Source organism: Rhamphochromis sp. 'chilingali', assembly GCF_963969265.1.
Source record: "Rhamphochromis sp. 'chilingali' genome assembly, chromosome: 16".
Taxonomy (NCBI): domain Eukaryota; kingdom Metazoa; phylum Chordata; class Actinopteri; order Cichliformes; family Cichlidae; genus Rhamphochromis; species Rhamphochromis sp. 'chilingali'.
Genome location: NC_137943.1, coordinates 3,204,102 through 3,220,279, shown reverse-complemented (window position 1 = coordinate 3,220,279; position 16,178 = coordinate 3,204,102). Strand labels below are relative to the sequence as shown.

General features: G+C 40.6%; 1 protein-coding gene across 2 annotated transcripts; it reads right to left on the bottom strand.

Moving 5' to 3' along the window:
- Nucleotides 1–277: 277 nt before the first annotated feature.
- LOC308383667 (cysteine-rich secretory protein LCCL domain-containing 1-like) lies at nt 278–14,373 on the bottom strand. Of its 2 annotated transcripts, XM_080861719.1 has the most exons (15): nt 14,022–14,373; nt 13,383–13,680; nt 6,776–6,894; nt 6,154–6,286; nt 5,689–5,804; nt 5,222–5,322; nt 3,258–3,425; nt 3,114–3,174; nt 2,933–2,999; nt 2,717–2,847; nt 2,558–2,601; nt 2,402–2,474; nt 2,080–2,149; nt 1,663–1,796; nt 278–1,541 (listed from the first exon to the last, which is right to left on the bottom strand). In XM_080861719.1, the coding sequence occupies exons 2-15, from the start codon at nt 13,647–13,649 to the stop codon at nt 1,490–1,492; spliced, it is 1,536 nt and encodes a 511-aa protein (XP_080717845.1). In that variant the 5' UTR covers nt 13,650–13,680; nt 14,022–14,373; the 3' UTR covers nt 278–1,489. The 2 variants fall into 2 exon arrangements, 1 of the variants encoding a protein (XP_080717845.1); XR_013969207.1 differs by lacking the exon at nt 278–1,541 and having other exon boundaries at nt 1,784–1,796; nt 2,397–2,474.
- Between the last annotated feature and the right edge of the window lie 1,805 nt (nt 14,374–16,178).

The window sequence follows — 16,178 nt, the reverse complement described above, 5'->3', positions numbered from 1 at the left end:
AGGCTATCTGGAAGCTGAAGGGACTGATATTAAAATAATGTGGCCACTCAGCCACATGTTCACAACCATATGTGCGCAAGAACTGAAAACATGTGTAATGTAATACAATGTAAACCCAGGAGCAGATTTAACTTGGGGTTAGCAGGATTTACACACTACAAGGTTGCTGAGTCATTGAAGCTGAATGTTTTTTAAGCACAAAAGTGTCTAATAAAGTCAGAGAATGACACAATATATACTTTTGTACATTTTTAATACTTTTTAAGAATTTTTGGGAATTAAGATTATGCCATGCGCATTCCTGGCCAGCCAGGTCCACTTATAAAAATGTAAAAAACAAAACAAAACCAAGAGCTAGGAATGCAGAATAAAATATAAAAATATCTGTTACACATGCACACATACAATATTTACAGTCATATCAACATATTCACTCTATGGCGAATATAAAAGCTTGAGGGGCAGATGCATGTTCTGCATACAGAAGCTGTTGTGGCAATTACTGTGCATTGACTTGCATGGCTGTTAAATTGTACATTAAAAAGAGGAGAATAGCAAGGGTGTTTTCAGTATTATTTACAACATTATATACAAAAATATGTAATATCCATGTTAAGTGTGTATATTAACACTATAACCAGACAGAATATTTGGAGACCCCAACCAGACGTATCAGAAAACCGAAACGAATAATAATTTCTGTGCCAGTGATGAATGACTCTCAAAGTATTGTGTCTTTATGTAAACTCTACGATTCTCTGATGTTAATTCAAAATTGTATCATTATTTAAAATTCCTTTCTGTGCATGTTAAACTGACAATATGACTTCAGCATTGTGATAAACTGATACATTTATGCCATGAGGAACCCACTTTGCATATTTGAAGGACTCTGTATTTAAGATTTGTAGACAGTATGTGTAATAACATATATATGTTTTGGATTTTCTTTTGTCATTTTATACTTCATTATCTTATATTATGTTAATATGGCCAATTTGTTCCTCCATAGACACACCTAGGACTGACTAAATTGAAACAGTGTTTTACCTTCCTTTTTTCTATATAGATGTGATGCGTGCGCTTTTTAAATTAGTCAGCAAACACAGCTGATTTTAGTCTTTTTAAAATGTCATGAAGCTGCTGGAAAGGTAATAAATCTGATGCTTTAAACACAGCTTTGAAAGCTAAAAGCAGCTTGTCGTGGTATCATGTCTATGGTCAGCTCAAGATGTTCAGGGAAAGATATGAGACAGAAGACATCATTTGCCAAACATCCTTTGCTACATTATTACTGGACAGTGATTCAGTCATGGCCAAAGATAGAAGCAAAGCCTTGAGTTACACTTTTAGTGACAGTATCAGTAACACTGATGTGCTCACTGTAGGAATGTACATAATTATAGGTTGTAAATTGATAATGAGTAGGTTTGCTGGATTTGAAGTGGATGAAGCTGGATTTGAGGGTACTTTGTCTTTTGAGTGGTTTTCAGATGACTGCAAACACTCTGAAGGCTTTTCCTCCTGTGGGGTTTGTTAGGCTGGAAGAGGAAAAGCAAAAAGGACACGTTACATGAAAAGCATGGACCTTTAAAACAAAACATCTCTCTACATGCCAATTAAATACGCACAATAAAATTCCACGCTTGCATGAGATGTTACCTTTCCGAGGTGATGCCATTCTGATAGCTGCCGCTATAATGCCTCTTCTTGTCCACTGGCATCACATCAAGGTAACCTCCTGACTCGTTCTTGATCACTCCAGCGTGAATGGCCGCTCTGCAGATACTCGACTTCTGGATGGGCCAAGACAATGAGTCGTTAGGCAGAAAAGCACCTCTAACCTATCAGCATTATACTGTGGCACTCTGTGTGTTCACATTATCAAATGCAGCTGCTTGTGTTGTTAAAAACTGAGCAGAGGTTTGAATTGCAACAGTAATTAAGGCTGCATTAACTTCAGGCCTTACAGATGCAATGCATTTGATATCTGAGTGTGAAGTCTTCTGGTTTATCTTATAAGTTAAGTAACAAATTACTATTGTTACCCAAAGTGAGGACAATAATGCAAAAACTTACATCTGAGTAGTATTTTGTCCCAATAACTCGTGCTTGGCTCTCACGCAAACAGTTCCTAGGACAATACAACCTGGGAAAAGCCAGAGCTAAGGTAAGGTCAAGGAGCCCGTTGTTTCCAGACAAAACTTGACTAATCAGCTCAAATTTAAACCAGTTTTTGAAAAGAAAAGAAAAGAGGAAGAAAACTATAAATGATAAAGTACGCACCAGTTGTTAAGACAGAAATTCAAAGATGCACAAAAATGTATGTATACAGACAGTAGTGACACCACTTTTACCTTTGGTGGTCATAAAGGTCATAGCTGTAATCAACACACGTTACCTGGGACAGTGTCGTACAGGTTTCTTGAAAGGACAGAAAAGCGCCACAGTGGTATCACATCTTACTGCCTTGACTGGGAAAAAAAAACAGCTGATGAAGCACAGCAAAACAAATATGCTACAGTATTTCTGTGGCTATGAGAAATGAACTTCTTACCAGGCACAGACTCAACTTTAAAAGAATTTGCACTTCTGTTTTTCCTGTAAAGTTGACAAAAATGGCAGTAAGCCTGATGTCTTATAGCCATCCATCACAATTAAACAGCCAAAGTATGAAGCTTAATAAATAGACATAAATACAGAGGCCGAGTCATACCCAATGGATTGAATACCATTCTTGTATGACTTGGTGAAATGTTGTTTTCTGCCCAGTCTGGTCACATCGATCCATCCTCCATCATTGTCAATAACACCAAAGTGTAGCGCAGCTCCACACACACTGGATTGCTGGATCAATCACGCAAAGATTGGTTTATACAAAATAATAATAAATGAAAGAATACATCGAGTGCTGTTACTTGTGAGTTTTTACCATATCATAGTATCCAGTCCCAACTACTTTTCCAGGCCTTTCAAGGCAACCGGGTGGGCACTCATATCTATGGACAGAAACCACAGTAAAGTGAAGATCATAGTGGTACTGAAGCCAAGTCTGTTTCTACTAATCATCTGTGTTAATGATAATAAGTTCATCTATACACATCATCTTCTACCTGTTACAGGTTGTTCCCTTGCACTGATCCCTCAGCTTGGTCTCACAGTCCACCTGTTGGCCTTAAGTACACAAACTCGTCAGTATTAATATTGTATTCATATCTGTTACTCAGGGAGCTATAGTAATAGGAGTTCATCCTTACACATCTGCTCTGTGCTGACAACCATGTCTCTTTCCAGGTTGTCACTGGGCGAGGTGCTTGGTGCCTGGGCCCTGGGTCGGGGCTCTCCGTCTCTTACTGGTTCTGGTTCGGGTTCAATGTAATTGGTCTCCTCAATCTCAGGAGCCGGACGCCTGTCAACACCTCCGTCTGAAAACACAGTCCGTTGCAGTTATTCAATTTTTAGGAGCTGAATAAATTTTTCTGTGCACTTTTCTGATTGTATTAGTAGTAGTAGGATGTCCTAGGATGCTAAAGGCGTGTGCTGCTGAACTTGAGGAGCCGCTACAACGAGTCTTCAATCTCAGTCTGCGACTGGGGAGAGTGCCCGCCCTATAGAAGACATCTTCCCAAAAGGAACCGGCCCGATGAGCTGAATGACTTCCAACCGGTGGCACTGACGTCGCATCTTATGAAGATTCTAGAGCGGCTCTTCCTCAACCTCCTCCGACCACAGGTACAACATGCCCAGGACAGGAAAAGGCACGGTCAGGATCCTGTTTCTTGACTTTTCCAGTGCCTTTAATACCATCTGGCCCTGTCTGCTCCAGGAGAATCTAAACAGGATGCAGGTGGACCCCTGCCTGGTCGCTTGGATCTCCGACTACCTCACCGACAGACCACAGTACGTCAGGCTGAAGGACATCACGTCTGACACTGTGGTCAGCAGCACAGGAGCACCACAGGGAACTGTGCTGTCCCCTCTTCTCTTCACCCTGTACACCTCTGACTTCTGCTACAACTCTGAATTATGCCACATTCAGAAGTTTGCAGACGACACGGCCATCATGGGGTGTATCTGGGATGATCAGGAAGAGGAGTACAGAAGTCTGGTGAGGAACTTTGTCGCATGGAGTCACACAAACCACCTGCAACTCAACACCTCAAAGACTAAGGAACTGGTTGTGGACTTCGGGAGGTCCAGAGAAGGTCCACTGCCGGTTCAGATAGAGGGGGAGGAGGTGGAGGTGGTCAACAAGTACAAGTACCTCGGGCTGTGGGTGGACAATAAACTGGACTGGTCATGCAACACAGAGCACCTGTATAAAAAAGCCCAAAGCCGACTGTACTTCCTCAGGAGGCTGAGGTCTTTTAACATCTGCAGGAAGCTCCTGAGGATGTTTTACCAGTCGGTGGTTGCTGGAGTACTTTTCTATGCTGTGGTGTGCTGGGGGAGCAGCACAGCAAAGAGGGACTCATCCAGGCTGGAGAAACTGATCAGGAGGGCTAGCTCTGTGGTCGGCATGAAGCTGGACACTCTGGTGACAGTGGCAGAGAAAAGGACACTAAAGAAACTGATGGACATTATGGACAATGCTGGGCATCCTCTGCACACGGCCATAAACAACCAGAAGAGTCTGTTCAGTGACAGGTTGCTTCTCCCAAAGACAAGAACTAACAGACTTAAAAACTCCTTTGTCCCACACGCCATCAGACTGTTTAACTCCTCCCTGGAGGGGAGAGGGAGGGGAAACAGGAGGACAAAGGAGGGGGGAACAACTAAGCTGTAGTGCCTCTTCACTGTGCAATACTTTTTGTTCACATCCAACAGTGCAATAGACTCACAATACTTGAAATGTGCAATTCCCTTGTATTCTTATTCCCATTTATTCTATTTATCCCTTTTGTATGCTCTATATTTATATATGTGTGTATATATGGTATATTTCTGCTCACATTCTGTAACTTCTGTCGGTGCTGTGCTATTGGAAACCGAATTTCCCGGAGGAACCCACCTGAGGGATTAATAAAGTTTTATCTAATCTCTAATCTACCTATCTAGTTCTTCTTGATTTAACTGTGCAAACATACATTGGCTCAGTATAAATGGTCAAAATCATGGGAAACCTCCACAGTGATATAAATGACTAAAATACAATAAAGATAATAATAAACATGTGAATAACACATGAGTTATGTACAAAAATAAATAGGCAATAACCCACGTTTATAGCAGAGGTTGTCCCTGCATCCCCCACCATAGCTCGCTGGACAAGCAGAGCAGGGAGTCCCATATTTGTATGGAGCATGACCCCACCAGTTGCCTCTGGAAAAACAAACAAACAAGAAAACAAACAAAAGAAATGATAATACTGTTTTTTTTTTTATCACAGTTGTAACCTGCCAGGAAGTGCAGAACCTTTTGTTGTATATTTCTTAGCTTTTCTTCCATGTAAAGAAATTAAAATATGTACGCAGTAGGAACAAAAATCTAATAAAGTAACTGCATGCCTTCTGGCCTTTGTAAATTTCTGTTATTGCTTAATCATTTTTGTGATTGCTGATGACAGACCTGTGTCGTGAGCGACTCACTCATTAAAAATGATGATGTTTACCTCTGACTCCTCTCTTCTTTCACTGAAGCAGCATGGAAACATTTTCTAATGTGTTCATGTCCTGGGTGAAAACTTACGGCGGGGAGTAGTTGCAGACCAGATAGACTGCTTTGGCCCAGATCATTCCCCACACATTCATGTTGTAACACACGTTGATGGCACAGCCAATGCGATTACTGGTCGCCCACACCAACTAAACAAAAAACAAAACACACACACAAAAACAGACGATGTGAACAGAGTTGTATCATGTAACAGAAAAGGCAGTGGTAATTATGGGTTGTAGTACGCATTCACAGTTATATAATGTCATATTTTACTCAGTTTTGTGAGTAGTTATCAATAAATATTCATTTTAAAGCAAATAAACAACCTAGTTGCACAAATTTTCTTGGTTAAATTTAGCTCATTCCTCAAATTGTAATTGCAATTAAATAGAAGAACTTTTGATATCCCAGATATTTATATACCAGTAAATATGATTTTGTTAAATAAAAGAAACATATGATCACTAGTGACTGTATAACTTCTAAGACAATTACCTGAGTATAATGAGTACAAACAGGTCCCGAACACCTGAATGGACAGTGTGGGTTGCACTCCTGGGCGTAGGGATAGCTATAATACCTCACCTCATCATACCAGGCCTGGACATGGTAGGTTGGGGGCCGGTCCCTGATGTGATAGAAAAAGTGTTAAAAGTATAATAGATGGATGAAGCTACTGTCACATCATCCACTCCTGAAGTCCATTCTGAACTTGAGATGAAAGATTTCTTGGTTTGACATTGGGGGTCTGACTGAAACCACCTGATTGGCTTAAAGCTGGTCAATCCCAAGTCATTAGCTAACGAACATCCTCCTGTCTTAAATAAAATTTACAGAGGTTTACAAACAGATTTCAATTTTTACTCATTATGACACAAAATAAATGACTGAATAAACTGAGTAGGAAATTGTTTACAGATGTCAAGACAGAACTGACTCTACTTTACCACTTTTTAGCACTGGAGGGTTAAGATGTGAGCTGTTAAACTGCATTTAAAAGTGTACATTTAACTTTAAATACACTGTATTGGAGACAAAGATGCGTTAGTTCAGAGCTGTCAAACATGTGACACAGAAAGGACAGAATATTTTAATTGCTACACTTCCCTGCACGCACCTGCCCCAGTGTGCTCCGAGGTTTTGGCCTATTTGTGTCAGCATGTGACTCGGTCCATGTTCCCATCTGCAGGTGTGAGCCCAGTGCTCTGCACTTCTCTCCAACTCGTAATCCCATACCTGAGGAGCACACGCATTTTTCACCACAAAGATTTCAAGAAACACACACACACACACACACACACACACACACACACACACACACACACACACACACAGGTTGTTGGATAAAAACGTTACTGCATTTGAAAAAAATGTACTTAGAAGTTTTCCTTTTAAAGTTAGGGCCGCTAATATTTTATTGCTATTATGATTTGAAAGAAATAACGTAATATGTGTTTCATCTGACCACAGAGGTTTTCCATTTCCTGCAGCCTAATTTACATGGATTTACATTTTGGGGGGGATTTGATTTGTTCTGGGTTTATAGTCTCCTGTTAGTGGTTTGATTTTAAAGTCTCTGTATTTATGACTTTTTGTTATTTCATGCCTTTCGCCCCTTGTTTTGTTGATGACATGTTTCTAAGTTCCCTTTTGTGTTCCCTTCTCTTCCTCCAGTCTTGTCTCTGTGTCCGTCTTTAGTGTTTGTCAAGTTTGCACGTTTAATTCTGTCTCAGAGTTAATTGTATTTCCTGTTTTATTTTGATAGTCTCTTGTCTGCCTTCCCCTCTCTTGTTAGTCCTGATTTGTTTCTGCTGTTTCCCACCCGTTTCGTCTCAACTTTTATTGTCCTGATTCTACTCTTGCATTCTGGCTGTATGTTTCCCTGATTCATGTTTTCTAGTTATCTGTGTCCCTGGTCCTGCTCTGCAGTCAGGAATACTATGTAGCTTTGCACGTAAGAGCAGTAAAGCTGCTTTTTTAATTCATTCCTGCCTTCCAAGTCTTGCATTTGGGTGGACACACTGCTTGCCACACAGCAGTTTCATGACATAATTAGTTACACAATGTTCTCCAGCAGTTTTCTTAAGTACCACTTACATTTTCCAGCCTTTTCTTGACCTGTCCCACTTTTTGGAGATATGTTGCTGTTATCAAATTAAAAATGATCAAATACTTCTTTCTTCGGTTCAACCATTTGATATGTTTTCTATGCTCAATTGTGAATAAAATATGGCTTTATGACATTTGTAAATCATTGCATTAAATGATTTACACTTTCCAAAAGGGCCCATTTTTTGAGATTTGAGGCTGCCATAAAAAAAAAGATCTAAAATTAACCACACAAACTTCATGTGAAGTGTTATTTCATTTCACCTCAAACATTGACCTGGTCTTTACTTGAAAGCACTGTGGCTGTATGCATGCCTCTTGCAAATTTGACACCGTATGGTCAAAACGAGGCCTATACACTCTCTAACACACACAGACACACACATGAGAGACCACCACATCAACTGACAGCTTTGTGCTACTATTCAGTGCAGTTGTTTCAGCTTGTTTCCAGTAAGTTCTGGCCTCATAAAACAATCTGAGAGTTAGAAAAAGCAAAGAACCCCCCAAAAAAGAAAGTAACTAACAAACACAGGAGCACAGAGACTTTTTGTTTTAAGGACTGATGCCATCTTTTCCAGAGAAGCTTAAGAAAATCAGCTGAAAATACCTGAAACTTACTCCCATACCTCTTATTTTAAAGAGAGCAGACTGGGGGCTGCGCAATTTTAATGTCGCGGCAAAGTTAATTTACTGTTGACTCTGTTGGGGAGGGAGAAGAATAGGTGCAGTGTGCAGTCTGCTGGCATACTGTTTAGTTGCATTAGAGCTATCGCGCGTCAAAACTAATAGGATAATGTTTAAGTGTTGAGTTGTAACTGCTTTGACCACCATAATACGTTCCATATGTTTAGACTAAGGCTAACACACTGTTGCACACTGTAGTGCTAGTTGTTGTTCATGCCTGAGTGGAAAAGTGATATTTGGACTGGAGATTTTTGGCCACAGTCCAGCTTTGGCTGATAGATATACAACATAGAGAATTCTTTAATATTACCTGTGTGGCATCGTTTTCAAAGTTTTCTTAACATGATGCTGTAAATGTTAGAATTCTCATGTATTTTCAGTTCAAATTAAGTATTCATATTGTATTCATACAATATTAAAACTCCATGTTGAGAGCATGTTGCAGTAATGTGTGATAAGACATGATATGGAATAATGCACAAAAGTCGTTAGCCACCTCGTTTTGTTTTTTTAACTAGAAAATGAGAGATAGATGCAGCACCATCTATCCACCCAGCCAACCAGCAGAGAAGCCCACACTTCCCTAACCTGGCCACCTCCTGCAGATATAATGGGGGTGGAGGGGTGGGAAACCTAATCGTTTGCAAGCCAGCTGACAAATATAATCTCTCCATGTCCTGAGTAGGCCCCGGGGATAAACCCAGTGATTTATTGAAATGTGCAAAAACAAATAAAAATACAATATATAAGGCAAGAATCTTCATTTGACTGGCTTTTCAGAATTTTACAAACTTGAAAAATAAATATTAGGTTTGCCCTTTTATTCTTTAACACAGCTTCAAAGCTCTTCTTGTAATTCCTTCAAATAGTTTTTGGAATAGTTTACTAGGCTTGAAGGAGGTTATAAAGCTCTTCTTTGAAGGTTGTCTACCTTTTGTTCCGTCAAAATGATCCCACAATGCTTCATTTAGTTTAATTTGATGATTTAAGAGAGAGCAACACATGGTGTGCTCAGATACTGTTGTATCTTGATCTCAAACTTGTACATGCTTTAATGTTTCCCTTCATACTCTTTGCACTATTTGAACTATCCTTCTGTCCCCATTAAGGAGCTTTTCTCTTGTTTATCACTTCTTGTAAGGAGGACCAATATTGTTGAGTTTTGTAGATGAAACTTCTTTGTTCCATACACGTGTGTGGAACAGCACAGGCACGCAGCTCTGATAGACAAGCTTTATACTGCAAGGATTTTAGAAAAATAGAGCATTGTTTCAGTGAGGTGTAAGGGTTCCACGACTTTTTTCATCTGTACCATTAATGTAACAGCAGAATGCAGTCTGCACGTATTTGGCTGCCAGTGCCACATTGTTGTCTTCTCACAGCCACAGTGCACAGATGGAAATAAGGTACTTAGATCATTTAAACCTAAAAAATAAATACTTTTATTTAATGGTTAACAAACACATAACACTGAATCAGACAAGCTGTAGGAGGTCTGGGAAATTTTGACTATCAGGCACTTCTGCCCTGCATTGATCTTAGACATCAACAACGCACAAATCTCAACCTTTTCTGTTTTCTGCTGCAGAGAGTAATGGTCTGTGTCGCTTCATTATTCTCCCCATTTGTTATTTTCCCCCCTTGATTATCCAGCAGAGGAGAAGATAGACTGCTGGCCTTTGGAGAAAGGTCACCGTAAAAATGAGCAGTCTTCTTTTGCATTCCAAAGAGCATTAAGCTTCTCAGCTACAGCCCCATTTCCAGACATTGGCCAGCACCACCTCTGCAACAGAGTGCAAGTGCAAGATCTGCATTCTTACAGCAGTACATTTGGGAGAAAGAATACTGCTGCAGAGAATATTACTGAAGAAGAAAACAAAAATAGATCCTTTTCTATTTAAAGGTATGCGTAGCAGTATGCTTGTTATACAACCTACTATATAAAGTCTCTTTGATTGGGGGAACGTTTAGGAAGTTTCAAAAAAGCACCAAAATCCTGCAGTTGAAAAACTAAATACTTGGCTTTCATCAGTCCTCTTTCTTACAACGACATCACCACAAGTAACAATATCCACTGCTAAAGAAACATTGGATTAGTCCACGTAAAACATTCACTGTATCGCCAAAAGTTTCCTTTCACTCATCACATTCACTGAATTCAGATATTCCAGTCACTCTCTAAGTGGTAGGCCAACTAAAAGACACAGAGCAGGTCCAGTGGATGTTGAGGCACAGTGTGCAGGGGTCACCAACGTTCTGCAGTCAATCGCCACAGGCCTCCAAACTTAACGTGGCCTTCAGATTAACTCACCAACAGTGCATGGAGAGCTTCATGGAATGGGTCACCATGACCAAGTAGCAGCGTCCAAGCCTGACATGACCAAGCACAATACAAAGTGTTTGATGCAGTGATGTAAAGCATGTCGCTACTGGACTGTAGAGCAGTGGAAGCTTGTTCTCTGGAGTGGCAAAACATGCTCTTCCATTTGGCAATTTGATGGATGAGTCTCAGTTTGGCGGTTGCTAGGAGACAATACTTGGCTAAGCGAGCTGAGTCAAGTGGAGAGTTTGGTGGACAGGGATTATGGTGTGGGGTTGTTTTTCAGAAGGTGGGCTCACCTCCTTAAAGAAACTTTTAATGCTTCAGCGTACCAAGACGTTTTGCTCCTAGCTTCATGGGAACAGCTTGGGGATGACCCTGTCCTGTTCCAACATGACTGCACACCAGTGCACAAAACAAGGTCCATAAAGACATGGAGGAGTGGGCTTGGTGTGGAAGAACCTGACTGGCCTGCACAGAATTTTGACCTCAACACCTTTGAGATGAAGCCTTCCAAGAAGATTTGAAGCATTTATAGCTGCAAAGGGTGGGCCGACATGATATTAAACCCTAACCTTAACCCTTCGAAAGCGTGTGAAGACGGATGACTAAATACTTTTGGCAAAATAGTGTACACTGGCACCACCGTGCACTATGAGATATGCGAAGGCTCAAATAAAAACTAATACTGGCTTGGGATTGCGTGAGGTGCGATGAAAGAAAGAGGAGGTGATGAGTTTGTGAGACAGAGTGGAGGATGCTAAAGAAAAGCCTGAGAGAGAACTTGTGAGGCTGACGATCAAGTGAGTAGGACTGAGAAAAAGACTCAGCAAGAGGAGAAATGGAGGGATAGAGCAAGGAGAGGCTCAGTAGGAAGAGGAGGGAGGGAGGGCAGGATAGTTGAGGTAGAGGGCAGGAAAACACTGCGGGGGTGAGAGCTGGACCTGGGCCAGGGTCAGCAAGGGCGGGCAAACAGGAGACAGGAGGTGGAGCAAGCCAGACGGTGGCTTTGGCCTGCAAAGCTCGTTTTCTCTCTTTCATTCCCTAATCTGATGTCTTTAGCTGGCAGAGTCAGGAAAGTGCCTTTTTATGAAAAACACTTTAGTGTAACTAGAAAGAATAGCTGGAAAGAGACCTTGCTTCTAATCTATTCTATAAAGATGCATCATTTATACGGTGTGCTACTTGTAAATACAGACTATATGTAACTTAAGCAAGCTTGCTTAGTGATGTCCATCCACAGACTAACTGTACAGGTGCATCACACATACCCACATACCTGCAAATCTGTACAAGAATATCACTCAACAAAACTGATGCACAGAATTCTAGAAGTGGATGTTAGTAAAAGTAATCCATATCATTTGTCAGAGACTTATGGGAAAGACAAAGAAAACTTATAGACTATGAAGACCAAAAACACTTCGACTCGGTATCACGGCAAAACGTATAATAGACATGCCAATCCACTGTGTCCATTTCACACTTTGCTTCTTCAAAATGTGAAATATACATGCATGCAGAAATTGCATTACCAGCAGGGAGAGATAAAATATTTAAAGCCACAAAGTTGGTACTGAGTAACAAATGTATGAGTCCTTACTATAAAGCTGGGAGGCTAACATATATTATATACATATAAATGTAAATGATGATTATTTTCGTGTTGGCTTGAAATAAAATATCTCCCCCTGCTGTTACTGCAACTTCTGCATTCATTTCATGTTTTGGAGAGCCAAAGCATGAAATCTACATGGTGGACTGGTGCGTCTATTACATGCCATCATATCAGGTTGAACAGTTATGTTGTACAGTTAAGTGATTAAAACTAGCTGAAAGCTGACCTTTCAGACAAGTAGGAAGCTATCTGAAAGGTCAACAAAGCCTTAATACTTAACAGATAGAGATAATCACCACTACAGCCCTCTGCATTTAATCATTAGGTGTTATTAATCTCTGCCTCTCTTCCACAGAGGGTCTTCGTCCTGTCTTCTCTCAACCGGTCGCAGCAGATGGCTGCGCCTCCTGAGCCTGGTTCTGCTGGAGGTTTCTTCCTGTTAAACAGGAGTTTTTCCTTCCCACTGTCGCCAAAGTGCTTGCTCATAGGGGCTCATTGTTAGGGTTTTTTCCTGTATGCATTATTGCAGGGTCTACCTTACAATAAAAAGAGCCTTGAGGCAACTGTTGTTGGGATTTAAATAAAATTGAACTGAACCACTGCACTTATCAAGAAGGTAAGAAATAAATCTACATAGACTATCAAGCTATAAACGTAAGCTATAGAGCTATGGAGTTTTTAGCTTCAGAAAAGCAACAATGAAAAGTTTAATTGCAGTCTACCTTAATGTCCTGTCATACATCACACAGCATATTGACACATTTACAAATCCAAAACGTAACCACATTTCTTTCATTAGCGATTACTGTAAGGAGGGACAGCATGCTTGTTATCAGTACTAAATTTAATCACGACCCCATATTCATGATAGAGTTCTAACTTCAAAGTGTAATTAATATTAGTACTATTTATCCTTTTAAGCAGTAGAAAGAACTGTTAAATATTCCACAGTGCACTTGGCCTACAGATAGCTGTGTGCTCGGTGCTCACCATGTACTCCATGTTGGAAGCAGGAGGGTAGACCTGACCCCGCAGTTTGTTGTGCAGGTCCAGGATGAGGTGCATGTCTCCCTCGCTGATGGCCCTCCTCCCTCTAGGCTTGGCCCTCCACCACTCCTCATCTTTGTTTGTATACTTGTTCAGGATGGACTCGAGCCGGGTGGAGTTGGTGAGGGCCAGGGCCTGGATGGTCGTGTTCAGGCAAAGGAACAAGATCGCTACTCTCAGCAAGCCAGGGAAAACAATAGACCTCCTCATGATGGGGAAAACACTGATGCTGCGAGGAATACTGCAGGACAGACAGTGCAGGTTATTAGCCTGCCTCAGACTGTGAGAGCAAAGCCTGAGGGCTCAATCAAAATGTTTGTTTTAGCTCTTATATCACAGCTCCTATTAATAACATTCCTTTACTTATTAATGGGATTGCCATTACTAAAAAGCTACAGTACTACTGCATGTGCTAATATACCCAAAAGAAAAAAATATTAACTGTTTATTTAGATAACATATTTTAACATAAGAAGAGAAGTACTAAAGAATAATAAACACATATTCTCTAGGTATTCTCTGCCATGGGAATATAAATAAAAAGTGTTTTTTTTTAAATAGCTAAGTGTAGTGCCAGTGTACCTCTAAATTGCGCCAACCTTTCTCCCAGGTGTAATATTCCTAGAGTTAAGCCGTCTGTCGTTCACTGGATAATGACAGTTTTCCAATCCAAGGAGCCTTTAAATCCATCCATCACACGGACTGAGCGCAAGCAGTCCGGTCTACAGCTCTGCAACATCCACTCAGGACAGAGAGCTCACAAGTGTGTTCAGCTACCTGTTGGATACCGTTAGCAGCGGGCTGCACCGGACTGCTGCGCATTTTGCGCTTATATGCCAAATTTGCTCTTAGCAACGTGCAACGCAACGGACCACGCCTCTGCGCACCCACTCGCTCACACTCACACAGACCCTCACTTGCACATCCACACGCCGGCAGGGGCGTGCTGGAACTCCAGGAACGATCTATTTGAGGAGGCACCTGATCGTATCAGCAGTGACGTGAAGGTGACACGAAGGACGTTAGGAGAACGGCCCACTCACATGTTATGCACATTTTGAAACTGTATCGATGAAAAACAATAATTATCATGTGGTAAAAGTGTGCTGTGAGGCATTTAAGGATTTTCAGTCATGGCTTCCTATATAAGAAGATACCGACCATCCTTTGTATCTGTGTCCAGCAAAGAAAAACAGATGCTGATTATGTGCACTCTGCATAAACTTTGAATTGAGCGGTGTTTGAGCGGGAGGCTTCACTGCTATGTTTAAGAACGGCATCGGCAGTAGCAGCCAGCAGGGTGGCCTCTATTCCCCTGCGACACGACCATAAAAGCACTGATTCATCTGCCTGAACACACACACTAGAACAGCTGTGAACGTTTGTGCGCTGCGTATGTGTGCGCGCGCTTCCTTTAAGCAGACATTCTCTGTTCCCGATGTTCATCATTTGATAAATTATTATAATTTTTAAAATGTGGCAATAATGAGGCAACAAAGGCCACGCCTCCTTCGTTGATAGACGGGTAAAATGATGCTAATTATTTAGGCATTTAGCTTGAAATATGGTACCCGCACTGCAACTAGAAGACCCAGGATCCACTATTTTTGTATCTCTTTTTTATATTACGTGCTACATGATATGCTGCAACACATGTCGATGCAACATGAGGACTGTAGTTGGTTTATTTAAAATTGCCCACATGCCAGGCCAAGGTAAATAGGATCTAATGACTTTTCTGTTTATTGGCCATCATTCTCATAAGTCTACATCTGAAGTTGTTACCATAAAATGATTCATTTCTTATTATACAAACACTATATATCGTGTAAACAGGGCTTTGACTTCAGTTAAATCCAGCCAAAAATAAACATGACATCACTACAAAGGTTTGTATCAACAAGTGTACAGTTTAAGTTTCGCTGAGATTTCAGGCATTTTGTTATCCTCTGCTTGTATCTGCTGCCCCCTCCTGGATATAGCGGAGCGTTTAAGACCTGAAAAAGATCCAGAGATCTCGAACAGCTGACTTATTTTAACAGTGATAATAATTTTTGCACATCAGGTCATCTCACATATAAAACACGCACATTAAGCTCATAGCTCTTGTGCACATATATCTATTTAATACTTATATTTTTTGTCCCCATTTATTTATTCATGTTATTTGTATTTATCTATTTGTACATCTGTGTGTGGACAGCAGAAAAAGAATTAGCTTGTACAGAGAAATGCTTTTCTTTGTACACATGACAATAAACGCTTTGAATCTTGAATTTTGAAAAGCCTCTGTTACAGTATGTAGTGACTTATTGAGAACTTCAAGTTTCTTGCCATTAGGCAATGGCAGTATAAACAAACTCCTTATATGGTTCTTGTGAAGTAACTCTCCAAGCAGCTCTCTTTGGCCCTATACTAAAGATTCAGAGAACGAGAGAACATTGATGCAACCTGAATTTACAAGATTTTGGATGATACATTTTTTGTAATTTTGCCTCTACACCAGTTACTGTTGTGGGTTTTAAATCAAATAATCAACATGTGATTGAAGTGCAGATTTTCAGCTTTACTTTGAGGGATTTGGCAAAAGTATTGCATTGACTGTTTCAGTAGTTGATCCATTTTTAAACACAGCCCCACATTTTGAGCTGCTCAAAAGTAATTGAACAAACTAATATGACTGTAAATATTAGGATTCTTTTAAACACTTTGATGGAAATCCTTTGCAGTTAATGACCG

Excerpts from the sequence above, each read along its gene's own strand:
- LOC308383667 (XM_080861719.1), bottom strand. The coding sequence starts at position 13,649 with ATGAGGAGGTCTATTGTTTTCCCTGGCTTGCTGAGAGTAGCGATCTTG. Across the intron at positions 6,895-13,382 it reads CTTCCAACATGGAGTACATG|GTATGGGATTACGAGTTGGA; the intron begins GTGAGCACCGAG and ends TGTGCTCCTCAG. Across the intron at positions 2,848-2,932 it reads GGACTGGATACTATGATATG|CAATCCAGTGTGTGTGGAGC; the intron begins GTAAAAACTCAC and ends TGATTGATCCAG.